The sequence below is a fragment of the Melospiza melodia genome, chromosome 11, assembly GCF_035770615.1.
Source record: "Melospiza melodia melodia isolate bMelMel2 chromosome 11, bMelMel2.pri, whole genome shotgun sequence".
In the NCBI taxonomy this organism is placed as follows: Eukaryota; Metazoa; Chordata; class Aves; order Passeriformes; family Passerellidae; genus Melospiza; species Melospiza melodia.
Genome location: NC_086204.1, coordinates 2,739,907 through 2,763,875, shown reverse-complemented (window position 1 = coordinate 2,763,875; position 23,969 = coordinate 2,739,907). Strand labels below are relative to the sequence as shown.

The 23,969-nt window shown below is 51.7% G+C and overlaps 1 protein-coding gene across 7 annotated transcripts in view; it reads right to left on the bottom strand.

Annotated features, from left to right (window-relative positions):
* Nucleotides 1-1,079: 1,079 nt before the first annotated feature.
* PACS2 (phosphofurin acidic cluster sorting protein 2) overlaps nt 1,080-23,969 on the bottom strand; it is a 79,314-nt gene continuing 56,424 nt past the window's right edge. For 5 of the 7 annotated variants that reach the window (XM_063165304.1, XM_063165305.1, XM_063165306.1 and 2 more), the window contains exons 19-24: nt 17,504-17,546; nt 14,208-14,250; nt 12,656-12,791; nt 9,358-9,584; nt 6,659-6,772; nt 1,080-5,764 (exon numbers count right to left, since the gene is read on the bottom strand). In XM_063165304.1, coding sequence (XP_063021374.1) covers nt 5,646-5,764; nt 6,659-6,772; nt 9,358-9,584; nt 12,656-12,791; nt 14,208-14,250; nt 17,504-17,546 — 682 coding nt within the window. In that variant the 3' untranslated portion in view covers nt 1,080-5,645. Of the gene's footprint in view, nt 5,765-6,658; nt 6,773-9,357; nt 9,585-12,655; nt 12,792-14,207; nt 14,251-17,503; nt 17,547-18,536; nt 22,494-23,969 lie in introns of those variants that run through there. The other 2 variants (XM_063165308.1, XM_063165309.1) reach the window with 2 other exon arrangements.

Genomic DNA, 23,969 nt, shown 5'->3' with positions numbered 1-23,969 from the left:
AAGGTGATGTTCAGGATGTGCCTCTTTCATAGAGCCAGGCCATCAGTGCAAGTTTACAGATGAACCTGTGCAGAAAATACCCAGCCAGAACACAGCCTTCACGTGTTTGTCTCCCCCCACCCCCCCATTTCACCACCCCCTCCGTGGCTTTAGGTGCTGTTTCTGCACTCTAGAGTACTGATCTTGCCCTCTCCTGAGCTACCCCCATTCCTCCTGCCTGGAATGATCCAATGCCTGCTCTGTGCCACCATGCGTGGGCTTTGTGTCCCCTCTTCCAGCAAAGGGCTTGGGCCATAAATGCATCTGCACCTGGCTGAGCAGCTGAGCTATCCACAGAGACCTGTGTCCCTGCAGAGCAGCCTGGCCTGCTCTGAGGGGCTCCCTTCACCCCAGCTCTTGGCTCCACCAGCTGCCACCCCTCCATCCCTCACCCTTGGGTCAGGACAGTGTAGGGACACAGGCTGCTCCAGCACAGCATTCCCATTTCTGCCTCCAGCATCCTGGATCCTAAGGACCGTGGCCATAGGCCCATTTCTCACAATTTCTTCTTCACCTCCCTTCCTCAAAACAACAGCTTAGCTCTCCTCTTTCCTTTCTCTCTTCACCTTCTGACTCCCCAGCACCAAGCCCAGGTTCCTGGAATCCCACACATCCCTGAACAACAGTCCTCCCAGGAGCACACACAGCTTCAGGCTCCCCTTGGTACCCCAACACCACCGTGTCCATCCAATGCAGCCCCCAGATGAGAAACAAGCACCAGCCTGGTCCTTCCCTGCTGTGCAGAGGTGAGGACTGAGTGCTGGAGAGGGCTGTCATGTCCAGGAGAGCTGCAGGAGGTGTGAGCAGATCCTTCTGGGAGAGGAGGCAGCTGGGAGAGCAGCAGGGCTGCAAAAACTACGGGAGGGCTCGGTGCTGGGAAGGACGTGCCAATCCACCAGCTCTGCCCTGGAAGTGGCAGCTGGATAAATAACACAAGAGAACCCCCAGGGCAGAAAGCCATGCTGCTGTTTCCTCCTGCAAACAAGTGCCCCGGGCATGCCAGAGCAGCCCCTGCTGAGAGACGACTCAGGGGACGGGTGTGTGCTTTCATGTCCAGTTTTATTAGTGTTGCATTAGTACCATAAAATAGTTGACGAGGTCGAGCACGTTGCAGTTTGTTCCAAAAAAAAGGCTATTTACATTTAATCTGTCTTCATAAAAAACAACCCTAGAACCCAAACAATACAACAATGAAACAGATGGACAGCTCGGGAATCTACACAGTGGTAACGTCCCCTCTCACGCCGGACAAGCCTGGTGGCACGCAGCCCCGGGATTCAGGCGCTCCCCATGGCTGGGGCACGTCCACAGCCAGGCAGGCCACGCTCCAGCCACTGCCCAGCCAGGGCTGCAGCCAGCAGCTGGCTGGATGTGGCCCCAGAACAGTGGCCCTCTTCCTAAAGGAAACCAGCAACCTGCTGCTTCGCAAGTTGGCACGTCCCCTTCTGCCCCAGTCTGTCCCAAAGCACCAGAGTGATCCTTCCTGCAGGAGCCAGCCCTGCCAGGAACATCTCCCATGAGAATACCATTGAAGAGGCTCCAGGAAACCTCCAGGAGATGCTGCTGCTCATTTCTGGCCTTCTCCTGTCAGGTTAAGCCCAGAGAGAGTGCTACATTAAAATGCCACCACTCAAATATCTGCTGAGATCAAGGGGACAGACCCATCCAACCTAATTTCCAGAAAGCTCCAGGGTCCCAAGCCCTTTACAGCAGCATGGCCCCACTGTCCTAATCCCAGTTTCCCAAACCCTTAGCACACCAAGCAGCAGAAAAAGACCACTGGTTCTGCTGCCTCTTGACATGATTTCCCTCTTAACTTTGGAGATTCCAGGGGCAATATCCTCTGTCCTGGCTCTCCAGTGCTCCTGCCAGCACACGCTGCTGGTGAGAAGCATGACGTTGCTGCAATCACAGGTTAAGCACAGGGCAGTGTGGTTCCTGGCTGAGGGTGATGGTGGAAAGCAAACAAGCACATCTCCTCAGCCCCAGAAACCTTCCAGCCACCTACCCCTGCCCTCTCTGCAGGATAAAGCCACAAGCTTTATCTCCTGTTCTAACTAAAGCAGCAACACAGAGCCAAAGAGACCACGGGTCTCCCCGAAGTCATGTGTAATTCAGGAGGGCTCTGCAGTCACCGCTGCCACGGGAAGTGACAACTGGGCTGGATGGGAACCGCAGCACGGAGCTGGGACAGCCACACGAGATGTCCCTGATACCGAGGAGAGCCAGCCCTGGCTGAGCACTGGCAGGGCTGGAGCCCAGCCTTTGTCTCCAGGAAACTCAAGCCAGAGGAGCAGGAAGCGCTCAGGGTGCAACACGATGCCACAAACCCCTTCCATCTTTCAGCTGCTCTCCGGAGCTGCTAAACTAGGTCAGCTCAGCACGGAGCCAGCCCCTCCCAGAGCTCACCCCGAGCCAGAGCCAGCCGGGGGCCTGGCCCACAGCAGCTGGAACAGAAACCAGAGCTCCGAGAAGCCACAGCCAGAGGGGCAGGAGACACCGGCCCTGAGGGGGCTGGGGTGGGCTCTGGGACACAGAGAAAGGGACACACCAGGGGACACCACCTTCAAAGCACCTCCTGGCTAGAGAGCCACTCAGGTGCTGCCCAGCCCAGGCCCTGCCTTTGCTGTCAGGCCACACAGCTCCAAAGCAAGCATGAGGGAGATAGCCCCCCTGAGTTTCTTCATTTGAAATGCACCTTCCCTGCCCAAACTCTCCAGAGCTGAACACAGAGCTCTCTGCTCTGAGCCATCCTTCTGCACTCACTGACACGGCCACGACCACCCAACCCCACGGGCTGGCACAGCTCTGCAGGCACGGGCCCTCTGCTGCCCCAGAAACTTCTCCTCATCCCACAGTGGTGATCCTTCAGGTCAGTGGAGCTCACTCCCAGCAAGAAACTTCCCCAGAAACTGTGGGGAAGCTGGGAAACCTGAGATCAGTCACTCATTCATGGGACCAGATCTAAAGCTCCTTCCCAAAGCAGTCTGAGCCATGTGCTTTGACACTCTTTTTTCTTAGAGACAGAAAACTGTTTCCACTCCAGACAGGGACAGAAACAGCTGCACAAAGTGGCTCCACGGGAGAAACAACAGAGGCACAACAACCTGATCAGAGCTGTGCCACCAAATTTGCATGCCAGCCCTTGCCTCCAGGGCCAGGAAACACCACAGCCACCCCTGGGCACACAGCTGCCCACAGGCAGGCCCAGCCTGCCATGCTGGACTCCCTTTGGGATAACAAGGCTGAGGAGTCAGGATGTTTTCTTGCATGGAAGACACAGTTCAGAGCAACAACAGCTTTCCACACAGGGGAAATCAAGCCCTCAGGTGTACAGAGAGGCTCCCGATGAATTTGCTCGTATAAAGTCAGAACAAAACACAAACCAACATGAAATGCAACGAGCAGAAGTGTTTCTCTCACACATACACACACACACACACAGAGTACAGCAGGGCAACACACATTTGATAGGCAGGACTCTGGAAACCCTGTCCTAGCTACCAGATTTCTTCTTTACAGTAGGTTGAAATACAAAGAGGAGCACAGTGATGGTTCTCCCCTCACCCCCCAGTAAACAAAGTTATTGCAGTCAGTCAGTCAGTCCAACCCACCTCTGCAGCAGCACCACCAGAGCTGCCCAGGCTGCATACAGCTGGAACCCAGCCCAATCACCCTTGTCACACCAGTGTGAGATTCGAGGGAGAAATCACACACTGACTAATCTCCTTTTACAAAGCTTTTTTTTTTGATGCAACAGCCTCGATAAAGATGTGATGTGCTTATACACCCTCTCCCACGCTGCCGCTGCTAGGCAACGCTGTACAGCCCCAGAGCATCAGCTCAGGTCACCCAAAAACATCAGCTGAGGGACACAACAACATCCCCCTACAGCCCAGCTTCTGCCACAGCCAGGAGCCAGCCCACAGCAGGCAGGAGGAACACAGTATTGCAGCTAGACAATGTGTCCTACCCAGCAGCGTGCCACCAGGCTGGGGACAGTGTCCTCCTCCCTGCTGATTTGAAGGGAATACCCAGCCCCTGGCCATGGAGGGTGCCCTTGTGCTGGGAAAGGTTCCACAGCATCAGCTGGTGAAGCAGCCCAAGCTGTGACAGGCACAAGATGCAGCTCTCACCTCAGAAGTTCCCTGCCAGAGCACACCACCAGTACCTGCCCTGGGAGCCAGCTGGGCCCCAGGCAGAGCAGGACCTGCTGTGCAGAGCAAAGCAGGCTCCCCACACCTTTGGAAACCCAAGGGTAAGGGTTCAGGGGAAAAAGAAAATAAAAGAAAAGAGTTGAAAAGCATCACTGCCCTCAGAAAAGTGCCTTCTGGAAATGCTCACAGAGCCTGGCTTGCCCACAAGGGGGGGACCCAAAAGGGCCCATCAGAAATTTCAGTCCCTTAGCCTGAAATGCCAGAGATGTCTGTTCTTCCACACTGCAACAACACCCTGCTCCCCATACCCCAGCCAGCACCTGACAGAGCAGCCTGTGCCACCCCAGGTGTGCAGTGTGACACATGGGCAGGAAGGCAGCTGGACACACAGAATGCCTGCCTGGCTCCCAGTCCAGCCACTACAGTGATGCATCACTCCACAGACAACGGCTCATCTTCCTGGGTTTGTGGGGTTTTTTTGGCAAATTAATATTTTTTCCTGTTATTTTTTTGTTTTTATTTTATTTTATTTTTTTTTTTAGAAAGCATTAAAAAAAATCTGCAGCTGTTGAAAAAAATCCTTTCCCTTTCGAGGCTGGACGAGGTTTTATTGACAGGTAAATAATCGGTGTGAGCATGTAATAGCAGCGACCCCACTGACGTGGTGCCCCTCAGCAGCACAGCCAGCTGGGGAACACAGAGACTGGCCAGGTTTGGTCATTGTCACAGACCTGGGACACGGGAGTTTCCTTATACTTAGTGATTCCCTAATTCCTATTCCTGCCCAACCCTCCTCAGGCATCGCTTCAGCACCAACACCTGCCTCTCCCTATGGCAGGCTTCATGCTCCGAAGGGGATCTCCTCTCCAGACCTCCCTAACTCTGCAAGTGGCTTTGTTTTCCACACCAGACAGTTGAACTCCCTCCAGACTCGCTGATCTCTCATCCTTTGGCAGCAGGAAGAAAGACTGGCCATCCTTTTCTCCTAGAAATACAGAGTGGGAGCCAAACTCATGGAACACACACGAACTTCTGCAAATCTGTTTGAGCTGATCCACGGCTCCCCCAGCCCACTCACACCAATGAGGTCTCAGGTTAATAAGCAGTGCAGTTACTCAGCTATCTGCTCGTAAGTGGTAGGTGTTCTTGGGCAGGTTGCCTGCTCCTGCCAACTCCCCCACAACTTCACGTTGTCAGCACATCTATATTTAAGACTGGTTTGTTGGTTGGTTGGTTTTTTTTTTTTTTTTGCCTTTGTTTAAAGGGGTTTCCTTCCTTTGTAGTAAACTTAAGAGTTAATAGAAAAAAGTAATTCCAAAGTAATCCAAGCACATCTGTAATTAATTCTGCAGGAGAGGGCAGAGCGACGCGAGTCAGAGTTGGCACGCAGTTCCTGGCTCCTGGTGTGCAGTCCTCGGCATGGGCAGAAGGTCCCTGCGCCGAGCACAGCTAGAAGTTGGATTTGGAGTGTCCAAATATGCAGATGGGAAAGTGCTTGACATGAGAGGACCACTGTGCTGCCAGCTGAAAGAACTTGACGTCGTTCCACTCCACGCCGTCGATCAGGACTGCAGGGGAGGGTGAAAGGAGAGCAGAGTTAGGAAATGCTGAGGGGAAGTGGGCAGCCTGAGGCAGCTCTGCCAGAACTCCCCTGCAGTCGGCAGAGGGAGCCTGGCCACGCTCAGCTGCTCTGCCCCACTCAGCTGCACTCACAGGGAGAAAGGAGCACACCAGGTTTGGGGAGAAGAGCTCAGGTTGTTGTTCGAGCATCACTCACTGACACCAGAGCTCCCCACGCTGCTGATTGCAGCGTCACCTGATCCTGCTTCTCACATTTCCTCAGAACACCTCATCATCTTTTTTGGGCAAATGCGTTCTTACAGAGATGGACATCAGTCTCTCCTCACTGGCACTCTCACCAGGACACCCATGTGTCCCAGAGAGGTGACACATGTCCTGTGAGCGCCCCTCATGCCTGCCAGGGACCAGGCCAGGATGAAGGAGGTGACCCAAGCAGGTATCTCTGTTGGGGATGACTAACTGAACAGGCTACAGGGGTATTTTTGCTCCTGGATGCCCAGCTCCACTGACAGACACTCCAGGTCTGTCTACAAGATGCATATATGGCTGTGGCATGAGCATGTGCCAGTGTCCTGCCCGGAGGGGCAGCCACAATGTCACCACCTGCCACCAACAACACTTGCACCAGATGTGCAAGAGAAGCAGGGGATGACAGAGAGGGGAATGAAGCCCTGTCCAACCCTTGTCCTCATGCAGAGCACTGACTCAGAGCCAGCTAAAGGAGGATTTTCCCACATCCCAGACCTATTAAAGCCTTCCCCATGCTGGGCACACCGAAGCCCATTCCCCAGGAATATCCCAACCACGCTGGCTTTGTCCTTTGCCTGGAGGACAATCCCAGCATGTGAGCCTTGCCCCAGCACCCAGAGGGATGCACTCACCACGCAGCATGTTCTGCTGATGTTTCGCTGTGCAAATCAGCCTGCTGATTCCTTCAATACACTGGCTCTTTGACTCAACCTCCTTGTCCTTTGTTTTCTTGGGCAAAAACATCACTGGAAGAAAAGCAAACCGGCACAAGGTCAATCTGTGCCACTCACAGGAGCTGCACTGATTCTTGTTTGAGCTTTTGCATTTAAACATTCCTGTCTGACAATTCTTACTCCTAAGGTCCTCCCTTTTTGGCAGGAGTCTGTCAGTGCTGAGCACCATCACTGATGCACATGAGCATCTTATTCCTAAATGTCTCTTTGTGAAGCCTTCCCAGCTCATAATCCTGATCCCAAAGGGCATGAGCTGGGCCCTCTGTTGGGACACCATACAGGGAAAACATTTGCACCTGCAGTGCCAGGCCTGCTGCACTGCTCAACACAGCCTGGAGAGCAGGAGGGATTACAAAATGGGGGCGGCTGGTGGGGAGGGAAGTCATAAGGAGAACTAAAAAAGGGTCCAGCTCTCCAAAAACTGTCCAAATGCATGAGCAAAGATGTACAAACTGGTTTCACAAAAGCTGGTGCTGTTGAACACCTCTGCTGCAGGCTGGGCCACCCCAGGGTAGAACGTTTGGAGTGTCTCAGGACTGTCCCAGCAGCAGGACACTCCCAAAGGGGGTCACCAGGGCTGGCAGCTCAGCACCACAGCTGTGCTGGCCTGGCACTGACCTGGCTGCAGGGCTGTGCACCCATGTCCTCCAGCCCAGGAGGCCCTGGCAGCCTTCCCTCAGAGTCCACCAGGAGTGACTCCCAGGCCCACGGGCAGAGGAGGTTGTGAAGGACAACTACTGGCAGGCAAACTATAAATGCAGAACTGCCTTGGGCTTCCTTGAAAATAATTTGTTGCAGAGCTGTTTTCAATTTCTAAAATGTTTCACATTACCAAGGCCAGGAGCAAACACAAAATCGCTGACAACATTCAAAATGCCATTTTGTTAGTTTGGTTTGAGAAAATGAAGCCACAAGTTTAAGATCAGGAGAGCATTTATCTTCTACTTCCTTTTGACCCACCAAGCATTCTGTGCAAAAGCATAAGAATTATAAAATCATGGAATTACTGAGGTTGGAAAAGATCTCCAGGGTCATTGAATTGAACTGCTAATCTAACACTGCCAACTGCATCCCTAAACCATGTCCCCAAGTGCCACATGTATACATCTTTTAAATACCTCCAAGCATGGGGGGATGGTGGCTTCATCACTGCCCTGGGCAGCCCCTTTTGGGGCTTCACAACTCTTTTGGTGAAGAAATTTTTCCCAATAGCTAATCTAAATCTCCCCTGGCAAACCTTGAGGCTACTTCCTCATGCCCTGTCCCTCATTACCTGGGAGAAGAGACTGACTGCCACCTTGCTCCAATCTCCTTTCAGGTAGAGAGTGATAAGGTCACCCTGAGCCTCCTCTTCTGTGGGCTGAACACCCCCAGTTCAGCTGCTCCTCCCAGGACTTTGCTCCAGGTTCTGAATGCCCTCCTTGGCTCTTGTGGGGTGGGTGCAGGAGGAGAGTGGGAGGCCACAGACTCCACTTCAGGGGTACTCCTGTTATGTCACCTCACAGGGATCTGAGATACTTGCTGGGCTTTTGTTTTCCCTTACATGCTTCTTTCATTCTCTGTGGCTCTTTTGAGCTAAAGGCTCATAGGATGGGGATACCATCCCAGACAGTAAAGTTATCCCAAGTTTCCAGCACACTGCCAGAAAGGAGGGGCTCATTTACCCTCGCTGGTGCTGGGGCATGAGCTGCCTCTTATCTAATCCAATATCCCAACACAGCACCAGCAGGCTCCCAAGGAACACAGGGAAACTGTCCAGGCATGTCCTTGCTCTGTCCCCACCTTTGCCCTTTTGGGCTATACCATCTTTTAACTTCAGCCACCAGGGTGAACACATCCCCTTTTCACCTCACGCAGAGCAACCACCCTTCCAAACTCTGTCACTTCACACAGCCACTCCTCAGCAACTGATTTGGATTCTGGGGGTAAAAATAGGACTGAGGTGCTGCAATCCAGCACTGACAAGTCAGGCAGCCCTGGAGCAGCAGCACAGGGACAGAAGGATGTTGAGTTTGTGAGGTCCCCAGGACGAGGTGAGAGATGAGGAATCTGACTCCACGTTCTCAGAAGGCTGATATTATAATATATAATATGTAATGTATAATATATAATATATAATATGTAATGTATAATATATAATATATAATATATAATATATAATATATAATATATAATATATAATATATAATATATAATATATAATATATAATATATAATGTATAACATATAACATATACATATAACATATAATATCCTATAATATTATATATAATATTATATTATACTATACTAAAACTATTCTAAAGCAAGAGAAGGATACAGACAGAAGGCTTAACAAGAATGAATAGTAAAAACTCGTGACTGACTCCTCAGAGTCTGACACAGCTGATGGTGATTGGTCATTAAGTAAAAACAATTCACAGGAAACCAATTAAACAGGCACCTGTTGGTAAACGATCTCCAGACCACATTCCAAAGCAGCAAACACAGCAGAAGCAATCAGATAATGATTGTTTTCATTCTTTTCTGAAGCTTCTCAGGAGAAGAAATTCTGGGGATTTTTCAGGAAATGTGACAGGGACAGAAGGACACCTCACCTTTCTTGTTCTTCTCCTTTGTCACCACAGTCATGGACATGGTTGGCGTGGTGGCGATCTCGCCGCTGGCGGGGAGCCTGCTGACCTGCAGGGACCGGAAAGTGCATTTCAGTGTGTTTTTGGTGGTGGAGGGGTCCTTCTTCTCTGGGTCTCTCTTCCTGTCCACGGGTGGAGCTGCAATCCAGTAATCCACCTGCAGGCCCATCAGCTCAGCACCGAGGCCCTGGCTGGGAAACAAGAGGAGGTGGTAATTCCTGCGTGCCTCTCAGCAGGGCTCTGTCAGAGTGGCTGCATTGCTGGTCAGAGGATAAACTGCTGGCTCTTTGGGCACTCAGGCAGTGCCATTTCATAGTGAGACTCTGCAATTACAGAAGCCCAAGAAGCCACCCCTGAGAGATGCAGGTTGGGTCCCACTGCACAGAACCTCAGTGAGCTGAGACAAGCTGACCTGCTGCAGTCACGAGGGCGAGCAGTGGGCAAGGGAGCACACAAGCACTTCCCCCTGTGACACAGCAGCAAAGGCAGCTCCTGAGGTGGCCCAGATTACTTCATCTTTGAGAGGGAAAAGAGGCTTGTAAGCAGCTTGCTGCTGCCCTCTGAGCACTGATGAGTGACTCTGTCCAGGCACAGCACTGCCAAAACCAACTCTCAGCTGGGGTGAACAAGCACTTGGCAGGTCCCTCAACATCAGGCACTCAATTCCCAGTCTCCCTGACTTGCTTCTTGCAACTGCCTCTCCCCAAGCCTTGCCACTTGCTGGGGAATTCCACTGCTGGAAAAAAAATGTTCTGCCAGCCCTGTGATGTCTGCTAAACAACAGCAGATTTCAGGATATGCTCTCTTGTTGACAACTCCTTGCATCACGTGGTAGCAGCTGTGCATCACCAAAACCTGCTGCCAGGTTTTCCTGAGCCAGCAAAGGTAAGATGAGCAGCCTGGGAAGCTCCAGCCCTTTCCTGCCCCTGCCTCTCACTGATAACCCTGAGGGGAGCAGACCTACAAGTGACAGCCTATACTTCTTCCTACACAGTGACAACCAGTGTTGAATAATACACAAGTACTAGACAAAAACCTAAATTTATCTACTAGTCTGTGTCCCCAGTTTGAGAAATGGCAGTTGTTAAGGAAGATAAATCTGTGATCTTGAATGAAATATGCATCCCTCTGCACCGCCCGTCTAATAAGGAACTCAAGGTAAAACAAGGACACCCCATCCCTACAGTCCTCTCATTTCCTTTTCTTTGCCATTTATTCAGCTAAAAGTCAGACTGCAAAGCAGAGTTCATCTTTGATGACTAAAACCAGGGTTTTGGTTCTCAGGGCAATACTCAGAAGTGAGATTCTTTCAGGATGATGCTTTGATTGAGTTGCAAATCTCCTTTGCATCACATTTCTCAACTCAGTCATAAAGACAAAGCATCCCAATATTCACCAGGCCCAGGCAAGATTTTATGTTCCCTTCCCAGTTAAACACACGGCTCAATCATTCAGTTTTACACCCTCCACCCCCTGTGCTGTCACTTAGAGATCAGGGGAGATGGAACAATGTTGAGCCTGCAATTCCTCATTTCTTGATGATTTTGCCACACAGCATGAAACCAAAAAGTACCAGATTCCTAGAGCTGGGGTATCAGGTTCAGATTTATCACATCCATGGCTCACAGCTTTAATATTCCATGCTCTTGGGGTCACCAGTTTCCAAACTACTTCCACCTTTGGAAAACCCACACACAAAGCTCACACACAAGAATTCAGCTCTGCTCCCTGGAGCCTGGCCAGCCCCCAGCTCTCTCTCTCTGCACTGCCAGGCAGCTGCTGCTGGGGCACAGGGGCTCTCCTGCCACCCAAGCACAGGGACACACCAGGAGGGGCCTGGGAACTGGGCCCTGGCACTGGTGAATGGGCACTAACACCTTCCAGGGCTGGGCACCTAAACTGGCACTGTCACATCTCCATTGCCTCCTGTTCAAAGGGAACTCTTCAGCCACTCTAAGAGGTCAGAGGTTAAAGGTCACTGCAGGACACCCTGGAGTGGGATGAAAGGTCCCATTCTGTCCCCAGCAGGCACAGCAGGGGATGGTGCTTAGGCAGAGCACATCAGCCCAGCCTCAGAGCATGCCCTGGCACTTCCACAGCCTGACAACAGGGAATGCTAGAGAGGAGGTCCCTGAACCATCCTTTAGTAGCCATTAATGGATCTGCTGTCTGTGAATCTGTCTGACCCCTCTTTGACCTGCTGATGCTGCTGCCACAGAAGCAGCAGGGGCAGATGTGGTCCCTTCCTCTCTCCCTTTTAACTGAGCTCTTGCAGTGTCACTGTGTGCCCCCAGCTGTTGTGCCACAGCTTCAGAGAACCCCAGAACTGCTGGGGAAGAGACCCCTAGAGGGGACCCAGTCCTGCAGCAGGTGATGCAGGGATGCAGCCAGGGGGCTTTGGGATGTCCCCAGAGAGAGAGAGAGACTCCACAACCTCCCTGGGCACCTGTCCCAGTGCTCTGCCCCTCTCTGCAAACCCAACCCCCCCTGACTTTGCACACCTTGAGTGGTTTATCATTTTCCTCTCCTCTCCTCAACGGCAGAGTTCAAATGTTTCTAGTTTCCCCTTCTCACAAGACTGCTGCTATGTTCCCTTAGAGGCTCAGGGGAGTTAACAAAATCAAGGGGAACTTCATGAAGTGCCTCTGAGTATCAGAGCTGCACACAGAGCGTCAGACAGCTACACCAATGTTTTGTGCAGCAACAAAATGAAGAGTCCTGGCCAGGCCAAGTCTTACTGGCAGCTTTCTAAGGGTTTTCTCCCTTCACCCCTAAAATTTTCAGCTAAACCAGAGCTCAGTATTACCTGTAGGTGCAATCCCCTTGCTGTTCAGATGTGCTTTCAGGCACACACGTGAATAGGAGCTGCAGTTCCACCTTACAACTGCCAGCATTACCCTCACAGAGAGTCACCTTCCCCTCACTTGGCCTTTACAAACACAACAATCATGAGGGATTAGTCTGGCACCCACATGCAGTAAGAGTCAGTAATTTTTTTGAATACATATCTTCCCAAGAGAATCCTGCTCTTGAGACATGCAGACTTCCCCCTAAGTGTAAAATCCCCCCTGCCCTCCCCAGCCCCCTGGCAGCCTCAGCAAGGACACAGTCACTCCAGAGGCAAAAGATGTGAAGGAGAAAGGCGACAACTTCCTTTGCTAGGGATGAAGGAAGAACTACTGGTTTTCCTCTGCAGTTCTCAGCCACGTGCATGCCAGATAAGCCAACCAATGGAGCTGTAAGGAGACAAAACATGGTTTACCTTGGGGAGGAGAAGCTGCCTGTAACAGATGGTGAGGAAGGGGGCGTGGGGGAGGCTTCTTTCACAGCAGGAGACACGGAAGGCGGGGTGGAAGAGAGGACAACGGAACTTGAGGGAGCGGCGTCATCAGAGTCACCTTAAAAAAAGGAAGCCAAACTGTTTGTCTGGGTTTGTCACACAGCACACAACACTGGCATAAAGCTCAATCTCCCTGTCCACGCTCCTGCTGCACAGGTTTTGCTCAGATTCAATCCAGAGGTCAGCTGGCCCATCAGTTCTGACTGGCTCCACACTTCTGAGGGGCTCTGTGCGTCTGGGTCCAAGGCAGGCACAGCCACTGACACTCCTGGGGCTGCTCCTTTGGCATCTGCTCTCCAGGGTTTGCTCCCAGCTGATTCTGAGCCTCCTGCACAGACACTGACACTCCTGGGGCTGCTCCTTTGGCATCTGCTCTCCAGGGTTTGCTCCCAGCTGATTCTGAGCCTCCTGCACAGACACTGACACTCCTGGGGCTGCTCCTTTGGCATCTGCTCTCCTAGGGTTTGCTCCCAGCTGATTCTGAGCCTCCTGCACAGACACTGACACTCCTGGGGCTGCTCCTTTGGCATCTGCTCTCCAGGGTTTGCTCCCAGCTGATTCTGAGCCTCCTGCACAGCCACAGCCCAGCCCACTGATCTCCTTCCTACAGGGAATCTCCCCCTGCAACCACTGCAGGGCAGCACCACTCCTGGAATCCAGCACCTCTGGGCAACCACAGGGATCTCCCCCTTCCATCTGCCTCCACCCTCCCCAACCAAGGGCTCATCCCCTTCCTGCTGGCCCTTTGGGATGGTGGGAGCACTGTGGCAGCAAGGAGTGACCCACAGAAGGGCAGCCTCCATGCACAATCCTGTGTGTCACCCAGGCCACAAGAATCTGGGTTTGACAGTGAAGCAAAACAAGAAACAATCCCAACACAAGGAAAACAACAGTCCTGTGCATATGGAGGGAAAAAATAAGTTCACATTGACAAAACAGCACCACTCCATGTCTGTGTGTGTAAGCAGACAGTGTTCTTCTGCATATCAGCTTTGCACTCCCCCAGTAAAAAATAAATGGGCCTAAAATGTTGCCCACCCTGAAGCTCCCAGGCACTGAGATCAATTTCATTCAGGAATTGAGCCCACTGCAGGGAGACGGGCATGGACTTCTTATGAACTGCCTCCTCAGGCCTCAAACAAGGAAGGAAGCAGGAACCTCAAACAAGTGTAACAGTGAATCCACCCCACTGACAACATTAGAAAAATGGTGTTTGCACAAGCCTGAGAGTAGAGCTTCCCTGGATGTAGGTGTGGGAATTTCAGCTGGCCTGAAGCTCCATGTAAAGTAACAAAGAAAAAAGGGCCTCTCCCAAGAGAGAAGGCTCTCTTTCTGCAGACAAACCACTGGGAGCTAATAAAATCCAACTCCACCTCCCAGCTCCAAGGCATCAGTGATGGAGGAGTCTGCCCAGCCTGTGAGGTCAGGCTGCCATGCTGCAGCACACAGAAAGCACTCACAGGATGGTCCTTACCTGATGTTGCAGAAGATTGTTCCACTATTCCAACCTTCACCACCTAAAGGGGGCAAAACAGAAGAGCTCTATCAAACAAGAGCTCCCTGAACTTGAGGAACCCAAACCCCAGCCCTGAGCTCATCTCTGCACTCCCCAAGGCACTGTCCCTGCAGTCAGAGGAGTTCAGGAGTCCTCTGAGAGCCAGGCAGGTCCTGGCAATGTCCAGCCAAGCAGTGCCAGCTCACAGCCCTGCCCTGACCCACACAAGGGACAGCACAGACCCTGCAGGGCTGTCACACACCTGCCCAGCTCTGCAGCCATCAGCTACAGGGAGGAGAAGGGTCAGAAATATCCCTTCAGCACTGCTCTGATGCACCTGCTGATTACAGACACGCTGCTTCCACTGCAGCATAGCTGGGGTTTGTGAGGAAACCACAGAAGCAACAAAGAACAGCTTCTGATCAGAGTTATCCATTCTCTAAACAAGGGGAGTGTCCAACAAAGAAGATAAAGCCCCTAGCAAAGCCTCTGGAGGCAGACAGGGACAAACCACCACATGGACAGGTCAGAAGGATCCAGATCACACTGAAATAAGGGCACAAACGTGTGTGGCCAGTCACCAGCTGCTACACCAAGATTAATGACAAATGTCACTGGCAATAGCTTGTGGAACAGAACATGCTGCAAACAAACTCCCAAGAACACACCATGCCTAGAAAGATAAAGAGGCCCTTGGTGATATAAAAGCAGAGGCCTTCTGCAGTGATAATCTGCTATGGTACACAGGGATCATCACTCTTAACACTGCAGAGAAGAGAGCCTTTTTAAGGCCCTTAAGAAACTTGTCTCCAGGGCTAATGTCTACCCTACACAAATGCTGACAAATGGGAGAGAGCTGCCAAGGGAGCTCAGGTCAATAAAAACTGCTTTAGAATGAGCACTGATGACACACAGGCTGTGTGGTTTGAAAACAGAAGTTCAATAATTTCAGACATGACCATGTCTGGACCACATCTCTAGGGAGCACATTTCTGTAATACAGGGTCCAAAAACAAAAAGGAAAAAAAAAAAAGTTAATTCTTAGAAGCAAAATGCTTTGCAGAGTTTAGGGGACAGGGAGATATATGCTCAACAGTAGATCCTGGTGAGTTGTCAGGCTCTCTGGTGGATTCTCATTTAGATGCAGTCTTGAAAAAGCCCCCATGAATTCAGCAGTGTGTACACAGGCTCCCTGAGGGCTCACTGGCTTGGGAGAGGAGGCATTTGTGCTGTATGTGTTAAACACCAAGAGGATGTTCCACAAACTGTCACTGCCTGTGAACAAGGGGAGCAGGGTTAGGGGAGGGACCAGCCACACAGAAAACTGCCTGCAGCCACCTTGATCTGCGAGCCAGGCAGGAAATCTCTTCTGGCCTTTTCCTCCTGGTTGGCTGACTGAAGATGCTCAAGTTCAGACACATGGCAGGAACACAAGGTTAAACACTTTCCCTTCCCTCCACTCAGGAGGGGCATGAGAACACTGCAGGTCCAGCAGGCCTCCATCCAGGAAAGCTGCACAGCCAGCCCCCTGTCCCTCCAGGAAGAGGCACATCCTGTTAACTCTCCTGGACACTGCCTGTCAGCCCAAGGCAGCCTGAGCCTGGCCCCTTGCAAGGCTCCACTCCCACCACTCTGAGCCCAGCTGAGCAGCATGGCACTGCCCTGCCCATTTCTGGGGCACAGACTGCACAGTCCAGCTGCAGGACACCAGGCTTTGCACCCTAAAAGTGCAGCCAACATCAGCTGCAAACCCAGAAGTCACTGGCTCCCTCTCTTCCTTGTCCAACAGCTCTGAGCAGGCTGCAGCTGAAGGGAAGAGCCTCAGTGCTCGTGTCCAGCCTCAGACTTTGTGAGACACCTGCAACTGGGATTTCACTGGGTCAGGAATGCTTCAGAATCAGGAGCAAGCAGCACGGATTTCACCCTCACCACCAGTGACACAGGAAGTCAGTCTGTGCTTTCAAGGCAAGTTTTTTGGGGGGCTGGCAATGGTATGTACACACCAAAGCAATTCCACCACTTTCACATAACCAAATCCAGACTGGAAAAGCACTGCTAATGTCAGGATGACAATCATTTCAGAGAAACTGGAGAAGCACTCTGAGCCCCATTTGCTTGCACAAAATACAGGACTAAATCAGTCCTGAAAAAAAAGCTTGCAGAGCCCAACAACAGTCTGGGATGTTCCAAGTCCTCTAGGCTTTCCATGTTAGTGGGAAAGGTGAAACAACTGTTTTGTAAGAGCAGTCCTTCAGCAGAAATTGCAGTTCATGGTAGATACAAGTTGCCAGCAAAGCTCATCAGCAGGGCACAAATTGGGGAGATGTGTCTCTCTGCCTTTGCAGAAGGCCTCTCCCCATCAACAAACAAAAGCAGATTGTCATCTCAGGAATACTGCAGAGAGACACTCTCACTATGAGGAGACACAGAGTGAAAGCAGGGTCAGCCTGAGGGCAAGAGAGACTAAGCTCTTTAAATGCCTAGGGATTTCAGAGGAGCTCTGATGCACTGAGGGACACGGAGGGGACACAGAGGGGACGTGTCAGGGTCACACCGAGCAGGCACAGCAAGGCCAGCGGGCAAGGCAGCAGCAGGAACTGGGAAGAGGAGACCCCAGAGCTGAAGAGCAGCCAAGGGTTTTCTTCTAGCTGCAGGTCAACGACTTTACACCTAAAACTTAATGCATTGAAGAGCATGATCAAATAAGGGGAGGGGAGCTACAAAAGGCAAAGAGCACACAGTGCATGAAATACAGTGACAGAAGAACAAACATGGCCCTGTCCAGACACTCTGCACCTCAGATGGGAACACTTAAGGACAGGGGAAAAACGAGGGACTATCCCAAATAAATAACAGGGGTATAAATTGCCTTCCTGCCAGGATGTACTCTTAACTTCCCAGGAACAGATGGGATGCTAAGAGGATGGGAGACCATCAGTGACAAGCATGCAGAGAAATCACAGTGAAACAGCAAATTTGGCCAAAGCAATCAACCAGGGCAATGCTAGGCACAGCATCCCTATGATCAGGTTTCCAGGGACACATCACATTCCTGTCTGAGAAGTAAAATACACCCTGTAGTTTGTTGAAGTGTCTTAGAGGTTTGCTTAAATATCAGGCAGCTGCATCCAACCATGAGACAGATTTTCACACTGATCATTTGCCTTAGAGCACCCAACGGCTTCTGCTCCACTCCAGAAACCTGGTAAGTTTGGGTTAACACCTGAGAACACATCCCAGCTTGCTTGAGACAGCATCACCACGACAACACTCACCCCGACAAAGGGAATGAACTTCTGCGAAGATTCTTCGTCGGGGCTAGAGGCAAAGAGAAGAGAGTTGTTAGCAGCTCGCCTCCACCCCGCGCCATACTCACTGCATAGGTGGCATTCCAGCATGCAGCAGGGACGGACAGGATGCAAGCGCCACTCCAGCCTCCTCTCGAGGCCCCTGCCAGCACCGGGAGCCTGCAGGGGCGGCAGGAGCACGGCCTAGGGGGGAGCACAGCCTACGGGGCAGCACAGCCTACGGCAGAAAGGCTCTTCCTCCCTCCCTCACGCTCCACAGAGAAACATGCTTGGACGGCGTGGCAGTCACCACAGACACACGGCCTCCAACTGCGAGGAAACGGATCTGTGCCACCACAACACACAGCGCTGGGCGTTACTGACTGGAGTCCGGGGCGCTGTGCCCGCACGGCCTCACCGTGTACCCCCTTGGAGCCGGGTGCCACGGCCGGCACATCTCCCTTGGAGCCGGGTGCCACGGCCAGAACATCTCCTGTGGGGCACAACTCCCTTGGAGCCGGGTACCACGGCCGGCACATCTCCTATGGGACACATCTCCCATGAAGCCATGTGCTACAGCCGGCACATCTCCCATGGAGCCGGGTGCCACGGCCGGCACATTTCCCCTTGGAGCCGGGTGCCACGGCCGGCACATTTCCCCTTGGAGCCGGGTGCCACGGCCGGCACGCCCTCGAGTCGTAGCCCTGCCGCGTTACAAGCCGGGACCTGCCATTACTGCGGCAGCACTGGCATGGCCGCGCCCTCATGGCCGCGCCCTCATGGCCGCGCCCTCATGGCCGCGCCCTCATGGCCGCGCCCTCATGGCCGCGCCCTCATGGCCGCGCCCTCATGGCCGCGCCCTCATGGCCGCGCCCTCATGGCCGCGCCCTCATGGCCGCGCCCTCATGGCCGCGCCCTCATGGCCGCGCCCTCATGGCCTCCCTGCTGCCGGCAGCTTCCACAGGCACAGCCCCGGCACCGGACACGCAGCCATAGCAGGGCCCAGCCCAGCCAAGGGCACACCAGCCCCAGAAACAGCCGGAGACAACGCCACACACATCTGGAGAGCCCCTCTGCTCTGGGCCCCGCCAGGAAGATGAGGGTGAAGAAAGGCAATGAGGCCACAGTCAAACCCAGCAGGAATTAGGGGGCAAAGACAAGAGAAGGAAGAAATGGACGAGGAGGAAGGCAGGCCAGAAGGGCCTGCAGAGCCATTGCTCCCTTCAGTGGCAACAGAGGTCAGAGAAGGACCCACAGGGTGAGCAGAAGACCACAGGAGCACATCCACATGTTTGGAGGAGCTACAGCTCAGCAGAGGGAAGTGACTGCACAGGCAAGACACACATTTCTCAGTGACTGAGCACAGGAAACAGGTAGGAAGCACACAAACACAGACTTCTCATGTTTCTCTTCCTGTGCATCCCCCAGTGGTCAGAAAAATCCATCCAGCATTGCTTTCATCCAGAATTTAGCTGGGAGTAGCATAAATACTGCAGGTCTTTCTATGCTGTTTCCAGCACAGATCAGAAATGCACCAAATGCACAAAGGTTGTTAACCTGTGCGATCAGCACAGGTTGGACACTTTCCTCTAAGCCCCAAGGAAAGGATGCCATAAAACTGCAGTGAACATGACTCAGCCAGAATTCCCTCTGGTCTAAAGCAGAGCACGATTTTGCAAACAGCCTCTTGCTTTGGCTCAGCTCTGCTGATCCATCTTTAAGAAAAAGCCAGGGCCATTGCTCCCTTTGTACCTCACACCCTCAGGCACTGCACCCTCGCTGCTCTCCTCAAGCACAGGACAAAGTGACCAAGTGCCTGATTCCGCGCTGGAAGGCAGGAAGGTCCCATCTTTGCAAACACCTCTGCAGGGCCCAGCAAACACATCTCCTACAAACAGGACGTTTCCAGCTCCAAGTTTGCAAAGGGAAAGGAGAAAACCACAGAGCTGTTGGGAGAGGCACACAACAGAGGCTCAGCTCTCTTCTCTTTCCTTCAGCTCCCTGGGTTTGGAGGCTGGCAGAAAGTGAGTCCCACTCACCAAGAGGGAAGCACCACAGCCACCCAGTGATGTCTCAGCTACTGATGGCTTTGCTCTGAGCTCTGAACAAACCAACTATGTCCAGTTCCAGCAGAAAACTCATTCTTGTTCCCCTGAGAGCTCTGATTCCCACTGCAGAGAGCTCAGGGCCAACTCTGAAATACATCATTTGCTTCAGCCACCATTTATCAGGGCCCACAGCGATGCACAGGCTGCTCCTGAAGCAATGCAGCTGGATTTCAGCTCAGCCAGCCTAGTCCTGTCACACATCCTCCTGGGAACTCTGCTCTTGCACACGAGTCTCTGGAAATGCAGCTTATCAAAACAGCTGTTCTTCTTGTGGATGAGAGAAAAGATGAGAAGACCATGCTTGCTCTTCATTTCTTCCTTCATGCTCTTCCCAATTTTTGTTCTTCAGGATCTCAAGATCCCAAAACATGAATTCAGAATCCTTTCACCTCGGTAACAGCTGCTTTCATTCTTCCTCCTATCACAGCCCTGCAACTGAAATATCTCCCAACTCTGGAAAGGTAGCTAGGGTTAATTCCACAGAGGGTTAACTCCACATGCCCAAGGCTTTTTTTTTCTTTTTTTTACCCACAAGGCTTCTGAAGGCCCTGCCACCTCAGCTGCAATTTAATGCCAGACGTGGCCCAAGTTTGTGATTTTTAGCAGTAATTGATGTGACCAGGAGGGTCTCAGGCACCCATCTTTATTCCAGTCAAGTCCTGAAGGAGGCAACAGAAAAGAGAGGACTTCTGTCACTGAAGGACTGTCAGGCCTCTGGGCCATTTCAGGCCAGGCACCACCACCACCACTCACCTATGACATGAAATCTGTCCTGCCCCCTGGGCAACTCCAGCTGTCTGCTGGCTAACACTGTCCTGCGTCCACCAGGGCCAAACCAAACAAGGGACAAAGCAACACCAGGTCCTCATGACACATCACATGAGTCTCCTCTCAGCCTTCCCAAAAACCTCCTTTCCAGCATCTTCACTTTCCTGTGGTGGGCTGGACATAACCAACAGGACATCCATCATTTCTCGAGCCTTGACTCTCCTCTGCTGCACTCCTGTTGCATTTCCAGCAGCTGCCCAAGGAGTTTCCTGCAGTAACCAGCAGGTAAGATGAGCTCTGCTGAGCCAGAGGAGGGACCAGGCCCCTGTTGGCCAGCCAGATTCAGGTCCAGCAGCTGCTGCAGGGTGTGTTTGAGGAGAAGCACTCAGAGCAATGGCCTGGACTGCTCAGCCACTGCCCTGCAGGGCCTCTGAGACACACAGCAGGCAGGATCAGTGTAATCTGTGCTCCCTACTGCCCGGGAGCCCTCCAATCCAAGGGAACTGGGAGCAAGAGCTGGGAAGTGCTCCCAAAAGCTTTTGGTAAACACATAACCAGGCAGGCAGTGATCCAGCCCTTGCCCTGACAAGTGAGCAGTGCTTCCATTTCCAACAGCCAGGCTGCTCCCCAGATCCATGCAAGGGCTATCCAGAAGCCACAGGGCATGAGCTGTGCTGGGCACTGAATTACAGTGGGTGACACCAGCCCAGCAATCCAGCTGCACTGGGAATTGTGAGAGCTGACTCTCAGGCCTCAGACACCACAGGGTTTCTTTCAAGAAAGCAATGCAGAGACACATCAGTGACATGCCCCTCGTGGTGAGAGGCCCACCCCATCCCCAGGGTCTCAGCTCCCCAGGTGCTGCCTGGATTGCACTGCTCCTTCAGAATTCAGCAACCAGGGCTTCTCCCAGAGCTCACAGACACAGTCAGTCACCCAGTGTAACTCAGAGGAGCTGCAATGGCACTTCATTTCCTTTGAGAACCCCCCTCCTCCCAGCCAGCCCCTGTGCTTCCAGGTAAGGTCAGCAGGTGCTGCAGAAGACCAGGACAAAGCTTTGGCACCATTGCAGTCCATCACAGGCAGTTCATGCGCCAACCTTTGCCATGACAAACAGAACAAGGGCACGGGGAGAGAGCGGGGTCAGAACAGGGACAGCTGGCAAGAGAGTTGTGAAGCAGCTCATCACATACAGCTACATCCTAGAGACTGGCTGGGCTTTCCTTGCACCACTAGGACTTGTTTAACAGAGCCAATGCCAGGATTCTGGGAGAATTCTTTTGCAATGAATTTCTAGGTAGTGCTGCTTGTTTCTACCTGGACCACTGCCTTGAAAGCTGGCCTTGGAGAAGCCATTCACCTCTGGCCTCAAGGGGGAGGGAGTTGCAGGAACTTTGTGTGCTGAGTACAAACTAAAAAATGCCCAATAATCATATGATTCATATCAGGGACCCTGCAGAGCATGGGGGGTTTGGAGGCAGCTCAGAGAGCACAGCTCCACTGCCAGCACACATCTGTCTTCTCTTTCTTGAGCTCAGAGAAGTCCCATATGTTTGGGGTGCTCTGCCAGTAAGAGACTAGTCCTCAAATTTTTGATTACAGGGAGGAGATTTGCTGGTGTGCACTCAGACACTGCACAGCTGATCCTCACCCTGAGCCACTGAGTGCCACCTACAGCACTCCAGCTCCAACAGATGGGAACTGAAAAGCCTTTTCTCAATCCTGATCCTTCTGGAGCTATGCTGTCTTCTGATGGCTAAGGGAAAAGGCAAGGAAAAAACCCCACATTCTCCATGCTGTACTGCTCTAAGCTGCTCTCTGACCAACTCCTTCATTCCCACTCAGTCTACATCCTGGGAGCCCAAATGTGTGGTCCAAAGGCACAGCAGTCACTTTCAATGCTGCATTCTGCCAGCAGATGCCATGGTTTCAAAGCAGTGAGCAGAATTCAACCCAAAGCACAAACTGTGCATCCCAGACCTGCAGGAGCTGTTAAACAAGGCACAAATCACCAGTTCACTGGGAAAAGAGAGAGGAGCTGGGAGAGGGAACCTAAAAGGAACTGATACCTTATGGTAAAATCAAAATGAAAGCTCTTTTTCCTTTTCAGCAAGCAACCAAAGAAAAAGATAAATGTGTTATTATACTTACAACAAAGTGATACATTTGTTTAGATAGTGCTAATGGAGACACAATTTCTGTACTGTTTTTAACAATACCCTTCCTAAATTGCTGCCAGTGACAGGGACCCCCATTCCTAAAGGAAAGCACAGAGGAGACACTGCCCATGCTCCAGTGAGAGCCTCTGACTCACTCTCCTTTGCTCACAGGACACTGACCTGAAAGCAGAAGTTATTTTAAGGCAGACACACAGAAATACTGAGAGATTGCAGGTTATGCCAGAGGCTGACTGTGAGTTTCAGCAATCTCTCTTCCCAATAACCTCCTAAATGAAAACTATGAATCTAAATGGATCAGACCAGCCTGGTAAAGCAGCCCTGCACACTGCCGGGAGGGATACAGCTCAAATACATTTCAGCTGTTTTCCAACAAAGTGCTGAATTGACCTTCTGGACACACTAGAAACTCAAAACCTTTAAATGTGTTGTAATGGCACAAATGAAGCTGTAACAGGATGGAGGGGGCAGAGGAAAGCAGTGCAGAACCCAGCACCTGAAGGGTGCAGAGGGAGAACCAGGCAGCCTCAGAAGGGATTCCCACTGCACTGGGGTGTCTGAGCTCCCTGCTGGTAACCAAAGTAAGTCTTCATACCAAAAACTAGATGCAGAACTGAAGGCAAGAGCTTCAAGTGCTCTGTAGCTCTTTAAATTTCATCCTTATTATCATGTTAACTTTAACAGAAGTCCACAAATACATGAAGATACTAGACTAGTGTCTTTTACTTGACTAGTCAGTCTGGAAATACAGGAAAAACATGTAGAATGGGTGAAATTTCACTGAATCATTTCTGCACAGTAATGTGAGAGCAGACAGGAATTCCACAGCAATGCAAAAGCAATATACTATGAGAATTTCCAAAAAGAAGGGGGAAAAGTGATGCTAAGCACACTTTCAATTTCTCCCAATTCTTAGGCAAAGGAGACACTAATAAGGGATGTTAATGGACCAAAAATGAAAAATCAAACAGAAGTAATTAAAAATTAACAACATCCACGTCTCATAGGGAGTTGCTAGTCCCTAACTGAGGAAACTCACATCAGCTGAGTTCAAATCTATCATTCTTCTGTGTCCCTTGATAACAGTGCTTCTCTACCCTTCAGTGACACTTGCTCTTCCTCCTGGACCATGGCCACAGGAGGCCCTACCTACTCCTGAATCTTGTTTTAAGTCTCCAGTCCTCCCTCCTACAGCCTGCTTATCCCTTAAGAGAAGCTGAAATGAAATCTGGTGAATGTCAGCCCTCCCCAGCAGGAGTCCTGATAGCTTGCAACTGCCAATCAACAAGGATTTTGTCTCTCCTGCAAGAAGCTCTGCTATTTACACTCCAAAAAGAAAGGGGCTTAGATGCCTAAATGCCAATGTAAAAAAGGTCAGCTCTCACAGAAGATACTCTGTGG